Source organism: Aethalodelphis obliquidens, unplaced genomic scaffold (assembly GCF_003676395.1).
Source record: "Aethalodelphis obliquidens isolate GAN/ISIS:26980383/991018 unplaced genomic scaffold, ASM367639v1 scaffold43, whole genome shotgun sequence".
Taxonomy (NCBI): domain Eukaryota; kingdom Metazoa; phylum Chordata; class Mammalia; order Artiodactyla; family Delphinidae; genus Aethalodelphis; species Aethalodelphis obliquidens.
In genome coordinates this window covers 8,979,182-8,999,568 of record NW_020837987.1, presented here as the reverse complement: position 1 = coordinate 8,999,568, position 20,387 = coordinate 8,979,182, and the positions used below count along the sequence as shown (strand labels likewise).

Here is a 20,387-nt window from a genome sequence, read left to right as displayed (position 1 = left end):
TCTCTCCCCTGCTCTGGGCCCCTCAGAATGTATCCCAGTCCTTGCCGGGGCGGGGGGATGGGTCTGAACCCTGTACCGTCCAAGGCTCACCTTCTGCCCCTGTCCCATTCACTCATTCAATGAGCATTTACTGGACACCTACGGTTTGCAGTCCCAGTGTGGAGATCTAACGATGCTTAGTCAATGATAATGATGATGATTATTATTTTGGCTGCACTGGGTCTTCGTTGCTGCGCGTGGGCTTTCTCTAGTTGTGGTGAGCGGGAGCTACTCTTCGTTGAGGTGCACGGGCTCCTCATTGCGGTGGCTTCTCTTGTTGCGGAGCACAGGCTCTAGGCACACAGCCTTCGGTAGTTGCAGCACATGGTCTCAGTAGTTGTGGCACGTGGGCCCTAGAGCACGTGGGCTTCAGTATTTGTGGCGCGTAGGCTCAGTAGTTGTGGCGCATGGGCTCAGTTACCCCGTGGCATGTGGGATCTTCCCGAACCAGGGATCAAACCCGTGTCCCCTGCCTTGGCAGGCAGACTCTTAACCTCTGTGCCACCAGGGAAGTCCAGTCAATGATTATTGACTCAATAAGCCATACTGTGTTGAAAGCCAGGCCACCTGTGTTTGAACTTCTGCTTTGCCGTTCTGTGGCTGTGTGACCCTAGGCAAGGTTCTCGACTTCTCTGGGCCTCAGGGTCCTCATCTGTAAGCTGGGACAGTAAGAGTACCTACCTCAAAGGGCTGTTGTTCCGAGGGGAGAGTGTTCTAGGCAGAGGGATGTGCAAGGGTTAGGGAGTGAGGGACCCTACAATCTTTTCAGGAATCTGTAAGCTGCTGGGTTTGATTGGAAACAGGGGAAAAGTGGTAAGGTAAGTGATGGAGCTGGAGGGGTTGGCAGGGACCAGGGCACACAAAGCCCTGGATGGGGAAACTTCACTCTCAAGGTACTAGGGTAAAGGAATCTGGAAGCAAATGGATCTCTCTGGCTGCCATTGGTGGGAGGTGAGACTGGGGGCCAGGAGTCCAGAGGGGAGGGAGGCCGTGGAGGGACAGAGAAGCCTTGGAGAGGAGACGGGAGGGGAGGGGAGGGGAGAGATGCTGGAGAGGACAGGCTGTGTGGGTGATGAGCTGCAATAGAGGAGGGGCCTAGGATGAGACCCAGGGCTCTAGCCAAGGGACTTGGGGATGGTGGGGCCACCCTGGGATGGTGACCCGGAGGGGGAGCAGGTCTGGGGTTGACACTGAGGCCAGAGAGGGACACAGTGGGTGCAGGGGTCTGTGAGGACACCCGGGGGCAGGCATCCAGGTGGCTGGGCCCCTGGAACTGGAGCTCCGTAGAGAGGGCAGGGGGCGGGAGCAGGCCTAAAGGACGGGGGTGAGGAAGACAGCAGTTTCCCTGGGCTGCACTGGGTAGGACCTGGCTCCTGCTTGGCTCAGACTGGGTGGGGAGAGGGTGGTCCCTGAGGAGAGCCTTCCACCTCCTTCCCCAGCTCTACAGGATGTCCTGTGTTTATGGAGGTGGCCTTGCCCGGAACTGGGACACTGGTGCCACCCCTTAAATTCAACTTCCCATGGCCACACCCCCTTGGGTGAGGAAAAGCAAGAGACACAGAGAGAGAGACACAGAGAGACACGGAGAGAGATAAGGAATGAGGACAGAGACATAGAGGGGCACATAGAGAGACAGAGACACAGAGACAGAGACATATCTTTCACCACAAAAAACTTAGAGAAAACTGGGAAAGGAGGCTCCCTTCACCTGCTAAAGGGCAGCTACAAAAAACATACAGCTAACATCATACTTCATGGCAAAAGACTGTGCTTGTCCCCTAAGATTGGGAACAAACAAGGATATCTGCCCTCTGAGACCCAGAGAGGGACAGGATAGCCTGTACCAGCCTCCTTGTCTGTCTGACCCTGAGCAGCAAGGGGTGAATTTTCTTCCCAGCTCTAGCCTGGTCTGTCATCAGATTCCTTCCACCCTCCACCCTTTGTCCCTCCTGTAGGTACCCAGGACCCTCAGAACAAAGTCGCAGCCTCTCCTCGTGGCCCTGCTGGCCCTCCCCTCATCTTCCCCTCACTCTCACATTCACCAGTTTCTCAAAGGGGCCCTTTGCATGGGCTGTTTCCTCTACCTGAAACCCACTCTCATTTATCCACCACCCACAGCTTGGCATGAACTCCTATGTATCCTTCAGGTGCCAGCTCAAATGTTACCTCCTCCAAGAAGCCCTCCATGCCATTTCTGATAGTATCAGAGTGCCAGACCCCTCTTACAGACCTGGATCCTTTTCTCAGAGCACTTAGCACAGAGTGTGTAATTATACACTCATTTCGTTAGTCACTTCTTTAGTGTCTGCCCCCCATGGACTGTGAGTCCTGTGAGGGCACAGTCACAGTCACTGCTGTGTCCCCAGCACCACCCAGCCCAGGGATGGATGGATACAGAGGAGGTGTCTGCAAATAGCTGGTGAATAAGTGTATAAATGAAGGACATGCAAAGGAAGGGGCATGTGTGGCTCTAGAGACACAGCCACGAACAAGGACACAGTTCTCAGCTCCTGGAAATTTCCTATGCACTGAACTCCGTCTGGATTCAGATCCTTTGCACAGGCTGGTCCGTCTGCCCATGAAACTGTTCCACTCCCTCTTCTCTCCCTCCCTCTTTTTTGTTTGTTTGTTTGTTTTGTTTTGTTTTGTTCTGTTTTTTTGGCCAAGCTGTGTGGCTTGCAGGATCCTAGTTCCCTGACCAGGGATCAAACCCATGCCTCCTGCAGTGGAAGCACAGAGTCCTAACCACTGGACTGCCAGGGAATTTCCACACTCTTTCTTCTCTTGCCTAGATCCTATGGGTCATTCAAGTCTCAGCTCACATGTCCCCTCCTACAGGAAGCCTTCCCTGATCTCCCTTCCTAGGGTGAAGCAGGTACCTTTCCTGGGCTACCCCAGCAGGGCTCTGACCTCTCTGCCTGCAATTCCCCCATCCCAACCCTGGCCACTCTGGGTCTGTCTCCCTGTTGGACTGTGAACTCTGTGAAAGCAGGCCCAGGCTATCTTGGTCACACTGTGTCCCCAGCACCATCCAGCATGGGGCTGGGCACAAGACCAGGTGCTTATTGACTGTTTGCTGACATTAAATAAAGGACTGCTCCCTCTCTACCCCCTGGTGCTTTGCCCGTGTTCCTCCTCCCTCCTTCCGGAAAATTCTTCCCTAGCTTTTTACCTGGCTCCCTCCTCAACCCTCCAGTTTGACTCCAGGAATCCTGTCCTGAGCCTGCCCCCCATGGTGAATTTAGGTCCGTCAGTGTCCCCAGTGCTCAGCAAAGGGCCTGTCACCAAGGGCTTGTGAATGTTTGTTGAATGAATAAATGAACAGATGAATATTTGCATGAATCAATGAATGAGAGAGAGAGAGAGAGAGAGAGAGCGCACCTACAATGGAGGACGGGTCTCCTCAGGCCCATCAGCGGCCCTGACCACACTGTTCCTTCCACCCTTCCCGGGAGGAGGGTTCTGGCTGGGTTCCGCCACACCCCAACCCTTGGTGGCTGCCAGGCCTGGAATGCATTTCCCAGAGGTCAGCACATTCCTGCCTTCCCCGGTGGCTGAGAGTGGGCAGGGGGCATTTCGGAGAGAGGGGAGGAGGGCCCTAGCATTCTGGGTTCCTGCCAACCAGTTCCTAGTCCCCCATGCCCTCGTGCCCTCGGGAGTAGGCCCCAACTGCTCAGTGTGGGGTGGGGGATGAATTCGCAGAGGGGCCAGAGAGCTGATGTGAAGGGTGAGGGTGCCGACGGAGCTGAGGGCCTGGTGGCCCTGCCTGGCTGGACAATGGGGCCGAAGCTGCTGACATGCATTTTGGGGGTAATCCCCAGCCTCTTCCCAGCCCTAGCCCCAGGCCCGGGCTCAGAGAGCCAGGAGCATCCGAGGCAGCGGCCGGGTGGGTGTGAGGGGCATGTGGGGGTACTTGTGCTCCCTGTGCCGCCCCCCGGGGTCTGGTGAGTCAGGGCAGGCTGGGGGCCGGGGGTCAGGGGATCAGGGTGAGGCCTAGTGGCCTTGGTTTGGGAGTTGGGCAGGTCTGGGTTCAAATTCTGATGCTACCTATTACCTGCTGTGGGTGACCTTGGTGTCATTCCCCTCTCTGAGCCTCCTTGTCTGTTTTATGAAGGGGACAGACGTGTGTTGCAGGGTCTTTGGGGTCCAGCAGAACTGAGGTTGGACCCCAGCTCCACGCCCCCCTGCTGTGTAGCTAAAAATTGGGCATAATCTATCTTGCGTCCTTGATTCCAGGAGCCGAGCTTTGGGTGCCCAGCACAGTATTTAGTACATGATAGGTGCCCCCTGAAATGGCAACTCCGTTAAACAGAGAAGTGGGGCTCCCCTGGCCCCAGTCTCACTCAGACCAAAAGTCCCCTGACAAGTCTAGCTGGTCCCCTAATTTGTGTGAAGAATACAAAATATGTATGAGTAGCATTCACTCCGGGCCAGGCATTTATTAAAGTTTTTAGTCTCTCTTAACTCATTTTATCTTCACAAGAAACCCATAAGGTGGGCACTTTTACTATCCCTGTTTTAGAGATGAAGAAACAGGCCAAGAAAGATGCTGCGACTTGCTGAAGTTCACACAGCCGGGACATGGCTGAGCTGGGATTTGAACCCATATTGACCAGGAGAGGGAGTAGAAGTTTAATCTAGGGGCCCCAGGAACCAGCGGGGCCATGCCTGGGTGTGGAAGCCAGGGAATAGTGCTGGTGAGGGGCTGAGTCTCCAAGTGGCACCAGCAACGTGCAAATCCCAGGAGCGGGGCTCATGGTGGAGGTCTCAGCCCAGGCAAGGGAACAGCACTGGGCTGTCTTGGCTTCTCTTCTGTGGTTCCCACCCCCTTGCGGGTGGACATAGCTGGGAGATGGGGATGTTTGTTTCCCTACCACCCACCCCCTGGTGATGTCATACCTCGGCAGCCAATGGCTGGGGTCTCCCCCTCCTCCCCCTCCTCCCCCTCCCCATTCCTTTTCCCCCCCAGCTTGGGGCTGGGGCTGAGCAGACGGACCAGGAGCTCTCGAGGTGTCTGGAGGCCCAGTGGTAAGAGACCGGCCCGCCAGTATCCTTCCTGGCCAGGCTGAGAAGCCCTGGGAATGAGACCCAGGATCTCGGGAGGTGCTGGGAGGGTGTCTAGGGCCCAGGAGGCTGCGTGGTATAGGAGTTAAAGGTACAGACCTTGGAACCAGACCCTGGGTTCAAATCCCAATGTTCTCTTCTTTCTAGCTGTGTCGTCTTGGGCAAGATATTTCGTTCTTTGTGCCTCTGCTTTCCCATCTCTAAAATGGGCTGAGGGAGGCTACCTCCCAGGGCTGACATGAGAGTAAATGCGTTGCTGCTTATAAAGAGCCGGGGCAGGATGCTGAGGGTGGGACAGACCTTTTTGTCCCTGTAATAGAGTGCTGGGGAGGCAAGGCTGATCTTGTTGGTTGGAGGCTGGTGCCCGAGCTGCATTTTGTCCCTCACCCAAAGCTCCTCTTTGGTAGGGGAGAAAGTGGGGCCACTGTGAGCGAAGGCTGGATATGAGACACTTTGAGATGCACAGACACACTTGCTGTCAGAGACCAGTTTATGTTCCTTGAGCACTTACTATATTCTCTGAATATTCTAAGCACCTGCTCTTGTCTCACAATTCCTCAAAGCCAGTCTTAACGGCTCCATTTTATAGCTGAAGAAACTGAGGCCCTGAGAGGTGCAATACCTTGCCCAAGTATTCAAACCTGAGGAGTGCTGGAGCAGGCCCTAATGGAGGCAGCTGGAAGCCACTGCCAGAATGCCTCTCCCCGCCACATCACTGGATGGCCTCAGACAACGCCTAGGGGCCCAGATGAGTCATGTCTACCCCCCACTCCCATTGCAAGGGCACCAGATCCCTCTGGTGGTTGGGGTGGCTGAGGCTCTGAGAGGGGAGAATTCCTAAACGAGGTTGGCGCCAGCCATGGTGGGGGGAGGAGTGTACAGTGAGGCACATCTGGGGGATTCCTCAGCAGGCCCAGCTCGGCTGAGGGGCCCAGGGTACAAATGACAACCCCTCACCCCAGCCACCCTGAGGGGCATGAGTGACATCTTAAATGGGCATCTAAGTTTGATTTCCCCAGGGAGGTGTTGTCAGGAGTTAATGAGCCCAGGCAGGGAAGGATCTTTGCACATAGTAAGTGCTCAAGAAATGGAGACTCTCAGAATTCTGGAAGCTCAGGAATGTACTAGGGCAGCGTCACAGGAATTGCTCAAGAAGTGGGCTGTTGGCCTGTGGAGGGTCTTGCCTGGCCTTGATTCTCCAGGGAATCTCCATTAGATCTTCCCCTAACACAAGTCAGCCCCCCCAACCCCACCTCCCTACCCCTCCTTCCCCTGCCTGGTGGGACACGGAGATCTGGGAACAGAGAGTGCCCGGGGTTGGGCCCTTCCAAAGCTGCTTCCTTCCGAAGCTGCTCCCACCCCATCCCACCCCAGGAGCTGGGTACGTGGCTCAGGAAGAGCACAGCTGGGCTAAATATAACCTGGGCTGGGCAGCTGTCCCGGGCAGGGATGAAGAAGCAGGGCACTCTCTCTTGCCCTCACCCTGGCTGAGCTTCCTGTGCTAGCCTCTGGGTGTGAACTTCTCTGGCCTGTCCTGGAGCAGGGAGCTTGCGGCCTAGGGGATCCTCCCCTCCATCTCCACCACCTCCTACAAGTAGCAGGCTTCTCTCACCCCCAGCTCAGGATATTGTTATATCAGGGAGTCAGAGTTAGCATTTCAGACCTGGGTTCAAGTCCCAACTCCCTCACAGTGATATCCTGGCTCTCTCTATTTTTTTTTTTTTTTGGCCAGGCCATGTGGCACGTGGGATCTTAGTTCCCTGACGAGGGATCAAACCCGGGCCTCCTGCAGTGGAAGCACGGAGTCCTAACCACTGGACCGCCAGGGAATTCCCTGTGATATCCCGGTTCTTAACCCTCATTTACTCATCAGTAAAATGGGGTACCACGAGGCCATGCCTATAAAGTGTCTGCCTGGCTTGGGGTTGGCACCGAGGTCCCTCTAAGAATGCCTGTTCCTGGCACCCTTGATCCCCTCTGCCCAGCCCAACTCCTGCCTCAGCTGTTTTGCTGCTTGGGCCTCTTCCAGTGCTCAGAGCCACCAACACAAGTGAAGGTGCAGAGTTGGGGTCAAGGGCACAGGTCCTAGCTGTGTGACCCCAGACAGGTCACTTGCCCTCTCTGAGCCTCAGTTTTCAACCCTAAAATAGCCATCACATCCAGAGTGATTTCGAGGCCTAAGGGTGCCAGCATAAGGCCCAGTTCAGAGGAAATAATCCAGATGTGGGAGGGGCTGGGGGCTCACAGGGGAGACCAGGACCCCTAGGAGAGCCAGAGAGGAGCCTTCTGACACCGTGGGGGGGAAACCAGTGAAGTGGGTACAGCTGGAGCATTGAGGGGGTCCCTGTGTCCTCTATCCTGGCCAGTGGTGGGCTATGAAGGGCCATTGTGCAGCTGGGGGTGGGTGGGCAGGGGCGGAATGTGACTGGGCACAGCAGATGGGCTATTGTTTGAGGGAATGCGCCGCGTGAGGCCTGACCTTTCCCTGTGGAGTGGGGGTTGGCGGGTTGGCATGCCAGCTGGGGGCTGGGAGGACAAGGCCAGAGTCGGGGGCTCGGAGGAGGGAGATAGGATCCATCCCCTTTTCCCCAGAAGGGCCTGTCGGGGAGGTTTCCCGGCTCTACCTCCTTCCCTCTGTGCTGTGTGACCTTGAACGAGGTCCCTGGCCTCTCTCAGGGCTTAGGGTTTTCTCTTTTTTCTTTTTTTAAATTATTTTTTATTGGAGTATAGTTGATTTACAATGTTGTGGGGTTAGGGTTTTCTGCGGTGAGGTGGAAAGTGACGGTCTTAGCACAGGACTGGCAAAGAGTAACCACGCAATGCCCATTAGTTATTATCTGTAGGAGCAGCTGGAGCTTTCCGACAAGTTCAAGTCCTGGCTGGGTCATTTGTGACCCAGGAAAGTGACTTTCCTTCTCCCAGCCTCAGGTGTCTTCTTTGTAACAAGCTCAGCAATGGTATTGACCTCACAGGGGTGTTCTGAAATCCACATGCAATGACCCCCGTGGGATATTCAACACAAGATCAAGACCAGAGGAAGTTCTTAGTGATAATCATAGCAAGTGCTTATGAAGTGCCCACCGTGTGCCTGGCACTGTATATTTACAAACACATTTGACCCTCCTAACAGCCCTGAGAGGTAGGTGCCCTCATTCTTCCCATTCTATAGATGAGGAGACTGAGGCACAGAGAGGTGAGGTGATTTGCCTACAGGGAGTACATGGCAGTGGATATAATGATTTTACAGTGAATTTGGCCCCCTCAGTCAGCTGAGGTGGTTGGCGTAGGGGCCCTGCTGTCAGAAAGGCCTAGGAGTCCGTTCTGGCTATACTGCTGTGTCACCTTGGATAAAGGTCTTCTGAGCCTTAGTGCCCCCACCTGCACTATAGGGATAGAGTACCCTTTTTTTTATTTATTTTTTTTTTTTGGCCACACCATGCAGGATGCAGGATCTTAGTTCCCTGACCAGTGATCAAACCTGTGCCCCCTGCAGTGGAAGCGCGGAGTCCTAACCACTAGACTGCCAGGGAATTCCTGGGGATAGAGTATTGACAGAGTGTGGGAAGGCTCAGACACTCAGGAAGCAATCAGTGGGGTTAGCTGATAGTAATGCTCACGTTATTCTTCTTAGAGCCCCGGACCCAGGAGGCCCAAGGAGCTGGAGGTGACCCTGAGGTGAGCACTGGCTGGTGCCACATGCCCCTCCCTGCCCCTCCCTTGCCTGTCTGGAGCCTCATGACCTGGTCTCTCCCTGGCAGGCAGCGAGACCCCAGAGGAAGGGCGCGAGACCCCAGAGGAAGGGCGCGAGCCCCGCAGACGACTGTGCACCACCCCAGGCTGGGCTCCTGTTAGGAGGGGGTGCTTGTTCCCAGGCAGCGGTAAGAGGACAGCTGGGATGGGGGGGGGCTTCTCCCCTTCTCATACCCACCTTGACCTCTCCCTTTAAGCCCAGCCTTCTCCTCTTATCCTCTCCTGGCCTCAAGCCTCCATCCCTGCCCCTGCAGGCTCAGAGGCAGCTGCTCCATGCAGAACTGAAACTGGTCCTGCAGCAGAAGGGAGAGAGGAAGCAGGAGCCTGGGGCCCAGGTGACTCCCAGCAGCACCATGGAGGCCAGGAGCCAGAGTGCTGAGGTGAGCGCCCAACACATCCTGCAAGGAGGACTTGTGGGGCCTTGGTGGGAGCACGGACTAGGGTAGCAAGGAGACACTTCCTGGCTTCTCTGTGCCTCAGTCTCCCCATCTGTGAAATGGAGATAGCTGCAGGGCCTATTTTATGGGTCACTGTGAAGAAAAAAAAAATAACATTTGTAGTGTGCTTAACACAGTACCTGGCACAGACTAAGATTCAAAGAAGCTAATTCATTGAGCATAATGGAATTATATTAACAATAATAAGCTTAAAAAAATAGAGTAGAAACCCTTCATCAGAAGAGGCAGGATGGTGTAGGGGTTAAAGACATGGGCTTTGGACCCATGGGCTTACATCCCAACCCTATCACTTCAGCTGTACAGCCCTGAACAGATGACCTGAACTTTCTAACCCTCAGTTTCCCCATCGGTGAAATGGGGCAATGGTTCCCACCTCTGACGGTACTGAGGACTCACACTTGTGTCATTTGCCCAGGGCCTGGTACCTAGGAAGCCTCCTCGAATGTTAACGGCTTTCACTGTTATGGAGACAGGGCACTAGCACTGACTGCATCCCATTGGATGCCAGGCACAGAGTGGGTCTCCTTTTACAGGAGTCAAGCTGAGGCTGAGGGGTGGCAGGCAGGGAGTAAAGTGCATGGAGGCCACCGCCTACAGGACGGCTTATGGGCTCTGAGGTCACAGACCTGAGGTTGGGGCCACACCGCTTAACTTGCTGTGTGGCATTAGGCAGTCACTTCACTTCTCTGGACCTTTGTGTCCTACTCGGTGACTGCCCAAGCTGCGGGGAGGATGAAAGGAGATGCCACACATAAAATGCTTAGCCCAGGGCCTAAGGGTGGTGGTGATGGTCATGCTTTTCCCTGCTGCCTCTACTACAACTCTTCCTACCCCTTCTCACCATGCTCCGCCCAGCTCTCCAGTCCCGGGGCCACTGCTGTGGAGCATCGGCCAGACCTGCTTTCCCCTCTCCAAGCCCTGGGCTCAACCCCAGTCTGTACCAGCCTCAATGCACTACCCACTACAGCAACCCCTCACATCTCTGTTGCTTCAGGTCTCAGCTCACAGTCAGAGACTCCTTCCAGTACACCCATGTTACCCAACTTTACAGTAGGGAAATGGGTCCAGAGAGGGCAAAGTCCCCCCCACCCGCCCAAGACACACAGCAGATTGGGTTCCTGGATGGTTGTGGAACTGAGGCCTTTCACTGTTTCTTCTGGGAAGGCCGGGTGCAGATCCCACAGTGCACTGCTGGGCCAGGGCCATGTCAGCACCATTTACAGTAAATACCAGGAATACCACGTCTGCCAGCCCACCACTCATTACCCACGCACCCTTCTTCACTGGATTCCCTCTCCAATGGGCGTTATGCAGGGCTTGGGGTCATAGAGTCCACAATGGGGCACAGTCACACACATCAAGCCTTCAACGAGGCCAGTCCCACCTGCACCCCTCCATACCGCACCACTAAGGGTCGGCCCTTTCTTCGGGACCCCATCCTCCATCCCACCCCTGTTCTGCGGTTATTAAAGCCCCTCCCCATAGTTCAAGCCCGTCCACAGACTATGGGTCCCCTCCGCACCTCCACGGTTACACTGTAGCCGCACCCATCTATCTTTCGCCGCTCCTCTCAGGCAACCGTCCTCGATCCGCAAATGCTCCAACCCTAGCCCCGCCCCAACTGGCCCCGCCCCTCGGGGGGGGGGGGGCACAGCCCCGCCCTCATGTCAGGCCCGCCTCTCAGTCGCAACTCAGGTTCCCTCTGGCCTCCCCACCCCGCCCCTCCTCTACAACACCGCCCCGCGCCCCGCCTCTCCCGATAGCGGTCTTTGGGGCTCCATCAGGCCTGTGAGCCTCGAGAGCCGTTGAACCCTTTCGCGGGGTGTCACTGAGCGAGCGGCCCTCGTGCTCACTTAACGGGGAGATGCTGGAGAGGGTGGGCCCGCACAACCTGCCTGAGCCCTGCCGAGGCGCCTGTCCCCTGAGGACCCGGTTAAGAGCCGCTTTTAAGCTCAATGGCGGGCCCTGGGCGAAGTCCCGCCCTAGCGCCCCATGGCGATCCCTCGCCGCCCTCCGCAGGAGCTGAGGCGGGCGGAGTTGGTGGAGATCATCGTGGAGACGGAGGCGCAGACAGGGGTCAGTGGCATCAACGTAGCCGGCGGCGGCAAGGAGGGAATCTTCGTCCGCGAGCTGCGTGAGGACTCACCTGCGGCCAGGAGCCTCAGCCTGCAGGAAGGTGAGTGGGGCGGGGGCATGGGGCGGGGCTTTCCTGCGGGGGCGGTGTTGGGAAGCTGCCCTGGGTACCGGGACCAGGAGGCGGGGTTAAGGGCTAGGGGCGGGGCTTTGTGTTACCTATCGGCTTTGCGGTTGATCCGAGCAGGAGCTCTGGAGGTTCATTGTCTCGGTTCGACTCCCAGATGTGCAGTTTACTATCTTGTAATCTTTCTGTGCCTCGGTTTTTACACCTCTAAAATGGGACTAATTCTAGTACTTATCTCATAGGGTTATTATGTGGATTAAATGTTTGAAAACACAGCAGGTAGCTAAGTGACACATGGTAAGCACTAAGTAAGTGCTAGTTATTGTTTTGTTGTTGAGGCTGAAGAAAAGAGGCGGAGTTAACAACTTGGAGGGGGTGGGGAGGGGAGCTTAGTAAGGGATATTTTAGGCAACATGGCTGAGGCTGACGCGATTTATTCATGCAACAACTATTTACTAAGTGCCTTCTATTTCCAGATATTATTCTGGGTGCTTGGGCTACTGAAGTGAACAAAACAGATAACACTCTCTGCACTTATGGAGCTTACGTTCTAGTAAGGAGAGACATATTTAAGCAAAATGTGTAAAATGCACAGTAAATTAGAAGGCGATATATGCTTACGGATGCCAGGACAGAAGCTGCATTTTAAAAAATTAATTAATTAATTAATTAATTAATTTATGGCTGCGTTGGGTCTTCATTGCTGCTCCCGGGCTTTCTCTAGTTGCGGCGATTGGGGGCTGCTCTTTGTAATGGTGGGCGGGCTTCTCATTGCAGTGGCTTCTCTTGTTGCGGAGCACAGGCTCTAGGCGCGTGGGATTCAGTAGTTGTGGCGCGTGGGCTCAGTAGTTGTGGCTCACGGACTCTAGAGCGCAGGCTCAGTAGTTGTGGCGCACAGGCTTAGTTGCTCTGCGGCATGCGGGATCTTCCCGGACCAGGGCTCGAACCCGTGTCCCCTGCATTGGCAGGCGGATTCTTAACCACTGTGCCACCGGGGAAGTCCCGGAAGCTGCATTTTTAAATAGGGTGAGCCAGGAAGAGCAGAAAGGCCTGAAGAAGGTAAGGGAATGAGCTATGTGGCCATCTGGAGGAGCATTCCAGGCAGAGAGAACAGCCAGTGCAAATGCCCCAAGATGGGAGCATGCCTGGCTTGTTGGAGGAACAGCCAGGAAGCCAGGGTGGATGGAGTGGAGTTAGTGAAGAGTAGAGTAAGAGATGAGGCCAGAGAGGTAAGAGAAAGGGTAGTTTTTAGAGGGCTTTATAGGCCATGAGGAAGACTTTGACTTTTAATCTGGAAGGTTTGTGAGTTGAAGAAAGAACGTGAATTGACTGTGTTGAAATGCTGTGTTAGCAGTAGACTGGGGGTGGTGGGGGGCAGGATGGGGAGCAGGAAAAGAGGCTACTGTGATTTTCCAGGTAAGAGATTGGTGATGCTTGGGGCCAAAAGAGTGTTATTGGAGATGAAGAGAAGGGTTTGGATTCTGGATATCATTTGGGTCTCAAGCAGGGGTTCAAGCAGATGAAGTCTGGGACTTGACCGTTGGACTTAACTACACAGAGGTCACTGCATAGCATCTTGAGAGGAGCAGTTCAAGGCTCTGGGAAGCGGGTGTCAAAAGTGTAATCAGAGAGGTGGAAATAATGCAGCTAGACAACTCAATGCATTTTGCCATCCAGGCGAAGCGCCTTCAGGACTGGATATGGGGTGGATTGGAAAGAGAGGGATCAAGGATGTGTCCAGGGATTCTTGACCTGAGAATGGAGTTGGTAGTTCCACAAATGGGGAACACTGGGGCTGGAGCTTGTTTGCAGGAAAACCAGGAATAGAATTTGGATCTGTCAGATGAGAGGTGGATCCCAAGGTGGAGATGTGGAGGGCTAGTTGGATATTTGAGTCTAGGATGGAGGGGGGAGTGCTGGGCTGGAGAGATACACTTGGGAGTCAGCATATTTATGCTCTTTAAACTCCTGAATCTGGATGAGCTTCCCAAAGGGATGAGTGTAGCATGGAGATGGACCAGAGTAGAGGTCCAAGGCCTGAGCTCTGGGACTGTGTGTCTTTAAGAGGTCTGGGAGATGGGGAGGAACCATCCCAGGAGGCTGAGAAGGAACCTCGAGGGAGGTTCCAGAAGGTGTGGCACCCTGGAAGCCGAGCCAAGCAAGTAGATGAAGGAGAGGAGCGTGAAGCTGCGTCTCAAGCAGGAGTTCAAGCAGATGAAGTCTGGGACTTGACCGTTGGACTTAACTACACAGAGGTTACTGCATGGGACCTTGAGAGGAGCAGTTCAAGGCTCTGGGAGGGGGGATGTAAAAAGTGTAATTGGAGAACTGGAAATAATGCAGCTAGACAACTCAATGAATTTTGCCATCAAGTGGAACAGGTAAATGGGGCAGGAGCTCCAGAAGGAGTGAGGTCAAGACAGCCTTTCTTATGGGAGAAAGAATGGTATGCTGTATGCTGATGGGAATAATGTAGACGAGAAGGACAAATTGATAACGTGGGGAGAGAGGGCAGAATTGCTGGAGTGTGTCCCTGAAAAGGTGGTGGAGGGATTGACCAGAGCTGGGAGTGGGGATGGTTTATCAAATTGATAACGTGGGGAGAGAGTGGAGAAAATCGCCACAGGATCAGAGGGTTGAATAATGGGGCGGGAGCTTCTGGAAGTTCTCTTCTGATTCTGTTCTCTCAGTAAAAGAAGCAAAGTTAGTGTCTGAAGTGTGAGGATGGGGGAGGGGTGTGACCTGAATGGGCTTGGATTTGCTCAGTGAAGGAGACGGGGCTAAGGCCGAGGCCGTGGCTTTGTCCTTAAGTGTCAGAACCTCAAACCAGGAGGAACTTTGCGTCTCAATCTTGTGCTCGGGTATAGGCGGGGCCAAAAATTTGGGAGGCGCCTCGCTGCACAGGCTCCAGAGAAGTGGGCGGAACCAGGCCTGGGCGGAGCCCAGAGATGCCCACGCCCCGCCCACCTCCACCTGGCCTGCAGGGGACCAGCTGCTGAGCGCCCGAGTGTTCTTCGAGAACTTCAAGTACGAGGACGCACTACGCCTGCTGCAATGCGCCGAGCCTTACAAGGTCTCCTTCTGCCTGAAGCGCACTGTGCCCACCGGGGACCTGGCGCTGCGGCCTGGGACCGTGGCCGGCTACGAGATCAAGGGCCCGCGGGCCAAGGTGGCCAAGCTGGTACGCGTGCTTAGCCCGGTTACGGCCCTGGACTGCCCCAGCGATCCTGTCTCTGCGCCGTGAGCCCCACTGCCCCACACTGGTGGGCCAGCCTTGCCCTCTGTCTTGTCACTAACCCAGCGCTAATCCCATCCACTGCCTCCTGTTCTCTGCCCCTAAACTCCTCCCTGGGGAGGGAGACCCACTCATCCCAAACCAGGACCCTCACCCACCTCGCCAGGCGTCCTGAACCAGGGCGCTCTGAACCAGAGAGGCCAGGTTCAAGCCTGAGGGCAGCTCATTTACTGCTGAGTGACCCTTGACAGCTTTCTTCCCCTCCTTGGGCCTCAGTTTCCCCATCTCTAGAGCGAGGGTTTAGGGGAAAATCCTGGAGGAGGAGCCAGAAGTCTTGGGTCACAGTTTCTATACTCCTGTTGATTCACTGTAAGATTCTAAATAAAGTCTTTGCCTTCTGGGGCAGTAAGGGTGAAGTGACAGGCAGGAAGTGGGGATGGTGTTCTGGGGACAAGATGCTCAATCCAGCACATCCCCAGCCTGGTAAAATAACCACGTGGGGCTCCCCCCGTCCACCCCAGGCCTCCCACTGTCCCACCGCCTGCTGCCTCTCTCCTCTCTCCCCAGAACATCCAGAGTCTGTCCCCTGTGAAGAAGAAGAAGATGGTGGTGCCCGGGGCCCTGGGGGTCCCTGCAGACCTGGCCCCTGTTGACGTCGAATTCTCCTTTCCCAAGTTCTCCCGTCTGCGTCGAGGCCTCAAAGTCGAGGCTGTCAAAGGTCCTGTCCCAGCTGCCCCCACCCGCCGGCGCCTCCAGCTGCCTCGGCTACGTGTCCGAGAAGTGGCCGAAGAGGCCCAGGTAGCCCGACTGGCCGCTGCAGCTCCTCCCCCCAGGAAGGCCAAAGCAGAGGCCGAGGGGGCTGCAGGAGCCCGATTCACAGCTCCCCAGGTGGAGCTGGTTGGGCCTCGGCTGCCGGGTGCTGAGGTGGGTGTCCCCCAGGTCGCAGCCCCCAAGGGGGAGGTGGCCCCTGCAGCAGAGGTAGTCAGTGGCTTTGCCCTCCACTTGCCAACCCTTGGGCTGGGAGCCCCAGCTGCACCTGCTGTGGAACCTACGGCTGGAGGGATCCAGGTCCCACAAGTGGAGCTGCCCACCTTGCCCTCGCTACCCACTCTGCCCACACTTCCCTGTCTGGAGACCCGGGAAGGGGCTGCGGCAGTGACGGTGCCCACCCTGGACGTGGCAGCGCCTACAGTGGAGGTGGACCTGGCCTTGCCTGGTGCAGAGGTGGAAGCCCAAGTAGAGGCGCCTGAGGTGGCCCTGAAGATGCCCCGCCTCAGTTTCCCCCGCTTTGGGGCTCGAGCAAAAGAAGTTGCCGAGGCCAAGGTGGCCAAGGGCAGCCCTGAGGCCAGGGTGAAGGGGCCCAAACTTCGAATGCCCACCTTTGGGCTTTCTCTCCTGGAGCCCCGGCCCGCTGCCCCTGAAGCCGTTGAGAGCAAGCTGAAGCTGCCCACCATCAAGATGCCCTCCTTTGGCATCGGGGTCTCGCCGCCTGAGGCCAAGGAGACCAAGGGGCCTGAGGTGAAGCTCCCCAAGGCCCCAGACGTCAAGCTCCCCAAGATGCCTGAGGCAGCCCTTCCAGATGTGCGACTCCCAGAGGTGGAGCTCCCCAAAGTGTCAGAGATGAAACTCCCAAAGGTGCCGGAGATGGCCGTGCCAGAGGTGAGGCTTCCAGAGGTGCAGCTGCCGAAAGTCCCTGAGGTGAAACTCCCAAAGGTGCCGGAGATGGCCGTGCCCGAAGTGCAGCTCCCGAAAGTTCCGGAGCTGAAGCTGCCGAAGGTACCCGAGATGAAATGCCCCGAAATGAAACTCCCGAAGGTGCCCGAGATGGCTGTGCCAGAGGTGCGACTCCCAGAGGTACAGCTGCCAAAAGTTTCGGAGATAAAACTCCCCAAGTTGCCCGAGATGGTCGTGCCGGACGTGCACCTCCCGGAAGTGCAGCTGCCAAAGGTGTCGGAGATGAAAGTCCCCGAGATGAAGCTCCCGAAGGTGCCCGAGATGGTCGTGCCGGACGTGCACCTCCCGGAAGTGCAGCTGCCAAAGGTCTCAGAGCTAAAACTCCCCAAGTTGCCCGAGATGGTCGTGCCGGACGTGCACCTCCCGGAAGTGCAGCTGCCAAAGGTGTCGGAGATGCGGCTGCCGGAAGTGCAGGCGCCAAAGGTCCCGGATGTGCATCTGCCGAAGGCACCTGAGGTGAAGCTGCCCAAGGCTCCGGAGGTGCAGCTGAAAGCTGCCAGGGCAGAGGAAGCAGAGGGGGTGGAATCTGGCTTCAAGATGTCCAAGATGACCATGCCCAAGCTAGGGAGGGCAGAGTCCCCATCTCGCGGCAAGCCAGATGAGGCAAGTGCTGAGGTCTCGGGGAAGCTGGTGACACTTCCCTGTCTGAAGCCAGAGATGGGCAGCGAGGCTCGTGTGGGCGTCCCCCCTCTCACACTGCCCTCAGTGGAACTAGACCTGCCCGGGGCCTTCGGCCTGGAGGGGCAGGTCCCAGCAGCCGACGTGGGCAAGGTGGAGCAGTCAGAAGCCCCTGGGGTGGCAGCAGGGGTCAGGGAAGTGGCCTTCTGGTTGCCCTCCGTTGAGATTGTCACGCCACAGCTGCCCACAGTGGAGGCTGAGGAAAGGCAAGTAGAGGTGACGGAGGTGAAAGTCAAGCCTTCCTCCAAGTTCTCCCTGCCCAAGTTTGGACTCTCGGGGCCAAAGGTGACCAAGGCAGAGGCTGAGGGGGCCGGACGAGCCGCCAAGCTAAAGGTGTCCAAGTTTGCCATCTCACTCCCCAAGGCTCGGGTGGGCACCGAGGCGGAGGCCAGAGGGACGGGGGAGTCAGGCCTGCTGCCCGCCCTCGATCTGTCCATCCCACAGCTCAGCCTGGATTCCCATCTGCCCACAGGCAAGGTGGAGGTGGCAGGGACTGACGCCAAGCTCAAGGGGTCCAGGTTCAGCCTGCCCAAGTTTGGGGTCAGAGGCCGGGACAGCGAGGCAGGAGAACTAGTGCCAGGGGCGACTGAGTTGGAGGGCAAGAGCAGGGGTTGGGATGCGAGGGTGAAGATGCCCAAGCTGAAGATGCCCTCCTTTGGGCTGGCTCGAGGGAAGGAAGCAGAAATCCAGGGGGGGCGAGTCAGCCCCGGGGAAAAGCCAGAGTCCACGGCTGTGCAGCTTAAGATCCCTGAGGTGGAATTGGTTACTCTGGGGGCCCAGGAGGAAGGGCAAATGTCCGCCACCAGGCAGGTGGGCACTGAGGGCCAGGATGGGGGGCCGAGGGGGCCGCTCTGCATCTCCCTGCCCCAGGTGGAGCTGCCCAGCTTTGGGGAGGCTGACCTGGGTGCCACCCCCGGGCAGCAGGACAAGAATGCACCTCCTCCAGCAGCGGGCACACCAGGCTATAGGATCCAGGTGCCTCAGGTGACCTTGTCTCTACCTGGAGCCCAGGTGGTGGGTGGTGAGCCGCTTGAGGGTGAGGGTGTCTTCAAGATGCCCGCTGTGACAGTGCCCCAGCTTGAGCTGGACGTGGGGCTGAGCCGAGAGGGGCAGGCGGGTGAGGCGGCCACAGGTGAGGGCGGGCTGAGGCTGAAGATGCCGACGCTGGGGGCTAGGGATGCGGCGGGGGGTGAGGGGCCTAGGGACCAGCCCCCAGGGGCCGAGTGCCCCTTCCGCCTCTCGCTGCCTGACGTGGAGCTCTCCCCGCCCGCTGTGGGCAGCCATGCCGAATACCAGGTGTCTGAGGGCGAGGGGGATGCCGGACACAAGCTCAAGGTGCGGCTGCCCCGGTTCAGCCTGGCACGGGCCAAGGAGGGGGTTGAGGAGTCCGAGAAGGCCAAGAACCCAAAACTCAGGCTGCCCCGCGTGGGCTTCAGCCAGAGCGAGGCGGCCAGTGGGGAAGGCTCCCCCAGCCCCGAGGACGAGGAAGAGGAGGGCTGCGGGGAAGGGGCCTCCGGGCGTCGGGGCCGCGTCCGCGTCCGCTTGCCCCGTGTGGGCCTGACTACCCCCTCCAAGGCCCCTCGGGGGCAGGAGGGCGAGGCGGCCCCCAAGTCACCTGGAGGGGAGAAGTCACCCAAGTTCCGCTTCCCCCGGGTGTCCCTAAGCCCCAAGGCCCAGGAGGAAGGTGGATTCCGGGTCCGGCTGCCCAACGTGGGGTTTTCGGAGACGGGGCCTCCAGGCCCCACGAGGATGGAGGGGGCTCAGGCTGCCGTCATCTGAAACCCCTCAGCAGAGGGAGACTCCCCTCCCGTCTTCCCATCCCCCTCCTCGTTTTGTGTGTGAGATAACTAGCACTAACCCTCAGAGGGCTGGGAGGCGGGCGACTGACCGGGTCAGGGCCGGGGAGTCCGTGCCTGACTCTTTGGCAGGAGTGCCCGTATCTTGCCAAGCCATGTGAATAAAATAATCCAGAGGTAGCTTTGTGTCAGGTCTCCTCTGTGTGTGTGTTTGTTGGGGGGTGGGGCGCGGGTGCAGAGAAAGGAGTCCCTTGAGGATGGCCTGAAAGGATGCTTTGTGCAGTGAGACAGGCCACCCCTGGTCTGAGGAGACTCTGGGAGGCCTTGGGGTGGGCCTGGTGGGAGGGGGCTGTCCTAGCCCTTCAGAATTCCCAGGGGCCTCTGAGCTGGGGAAGTTCCCCAGCAGAACCCAGCTGCGGGACCCCTCTGCGGGAGACTCTGCCTGTGCTGCGGGACCCACTCCTGCCAGGACAACCCCAGGGCCTCCACCCCAGGCACCCGGCTGCCCTCTTAGGACTAAGTCCCAGGGTCCTCAGCCCCTACTGGGGCTGGACCTCAGCCTCCAGGGACCCATCTCCACTCAGGATCCAAGTCCCTAAGCCCCCTCCAGGGTCCCCAGGCTCCCCCATTTCTCTCTGAGATGCCCTAGACAAGCTGTCTAGTCCCGAATCTCCCCCTGATGCCACTATAGCCACTCCTCCACTCTCTTCACATCTCCGCCCTCCCATTCTAGAGGAAGAAGGGCTATAGATCAGTGCCCTTGAGTTGTCCCAAACTCCCCACTTGGCTTCCTTCAAGCCGACCCCGCCTTGGGTCACTCACGACCCATCACACGCTTCCCCTTCATGCGTACCAGACATGGCAGGAGTTCCTGGTGCGCACCCCCTGCCCAGGCCCCCAGCATTTGAGGTTTTCCTCCTCTCAGTGGCCTGTCTGTGGCCACGCTCAGGGCCTCTTCTGTCTCCCGTGTCCTGACTTCTCAGGGCTCCTTCCTCCTTCCTGAGCGCTCTCTTCTCTCTCTCTCTCTCTCCCCCGCACTCCTTCTCTCTCTCCTCCTGTCCCTTGGGCCCTCAGGGCTCCTCCCAGGCCCTCATCCATCCCCACACCCTCCTTGGGCCATGTCGCCCTCCCCTCGGCTTCCACTCCTCACCTCTGTGCTGATAATTCCCCAAATCTCTCCTGGGTCCACTCGGGCCTCCAGTGCACGTCTGCATCTCTGCACACCCCCCTGACATCTCCTGGACACTAGGAGGTTGTGTCCAGTGGTTCAGAGCTTGGCTCGAGAGCCAGACTGCTCAAGGTCAAAGCCTGTCTCTGGCACCCACCTGGGTGACCTTAGGCATTAAAAAAATTTCTTTTGGCCTCTACTTTCTTTTCCATAAAATAGAGGTATTGAGATGTATATTGTAAGGATCAGATAAGGGTTCTAAAGC

At 57.2% G+C, this 20,387-nt stretch overlaps 1 protein-coding gene across 4 annotated transcripts; it reads left to right on the top strand.

The window, feature by feature from the left end:
* Positions 1–11,024: 11,024 nt before the first annotated feature.
* PRX (periaxin) lies at positions 11,025–19,803 on the top strand. Of its 4 annotated transcripts, none has more exons than XM_027079564.1 (3): positions 11,025–11,487; positions 14,496–14,692; positions 15,314–19,493. In XM_027079564.1, the coding sequence occupies exons 1-3, from the start codon at positions 11,304–11,306 to the stop codon at positions 18,935–18,937; spliced, it is 4,005 nt and encodes a 1,334-aa protein (XP_026935365.1). In that variant the 5' UTR covers positions 11,025–11,303; the 3' UTR covers positions 18,938–19,493. The 4 variants fall into 4 exon arrangements, with proteins under 4 accessions (XP_026935365.1, XP_026935367.1, XP_026935366.1 ...); XM_027079565.1 differs by lacking the exon at positions 11,025–11,487 and having other exon boundaries at positions 12,436–14,692; positions 15,314–16,693; positions 16,865–19,803; XM_027079566.1 differs by lacking the exon at positions 14,496–14,692 and having other exon boundaries at positions 11,379–11,487; positions 15,314–19,494.
* The last annotated feature ends 584 nt before the right edge of the window (positions 19,804–20,387 follow it).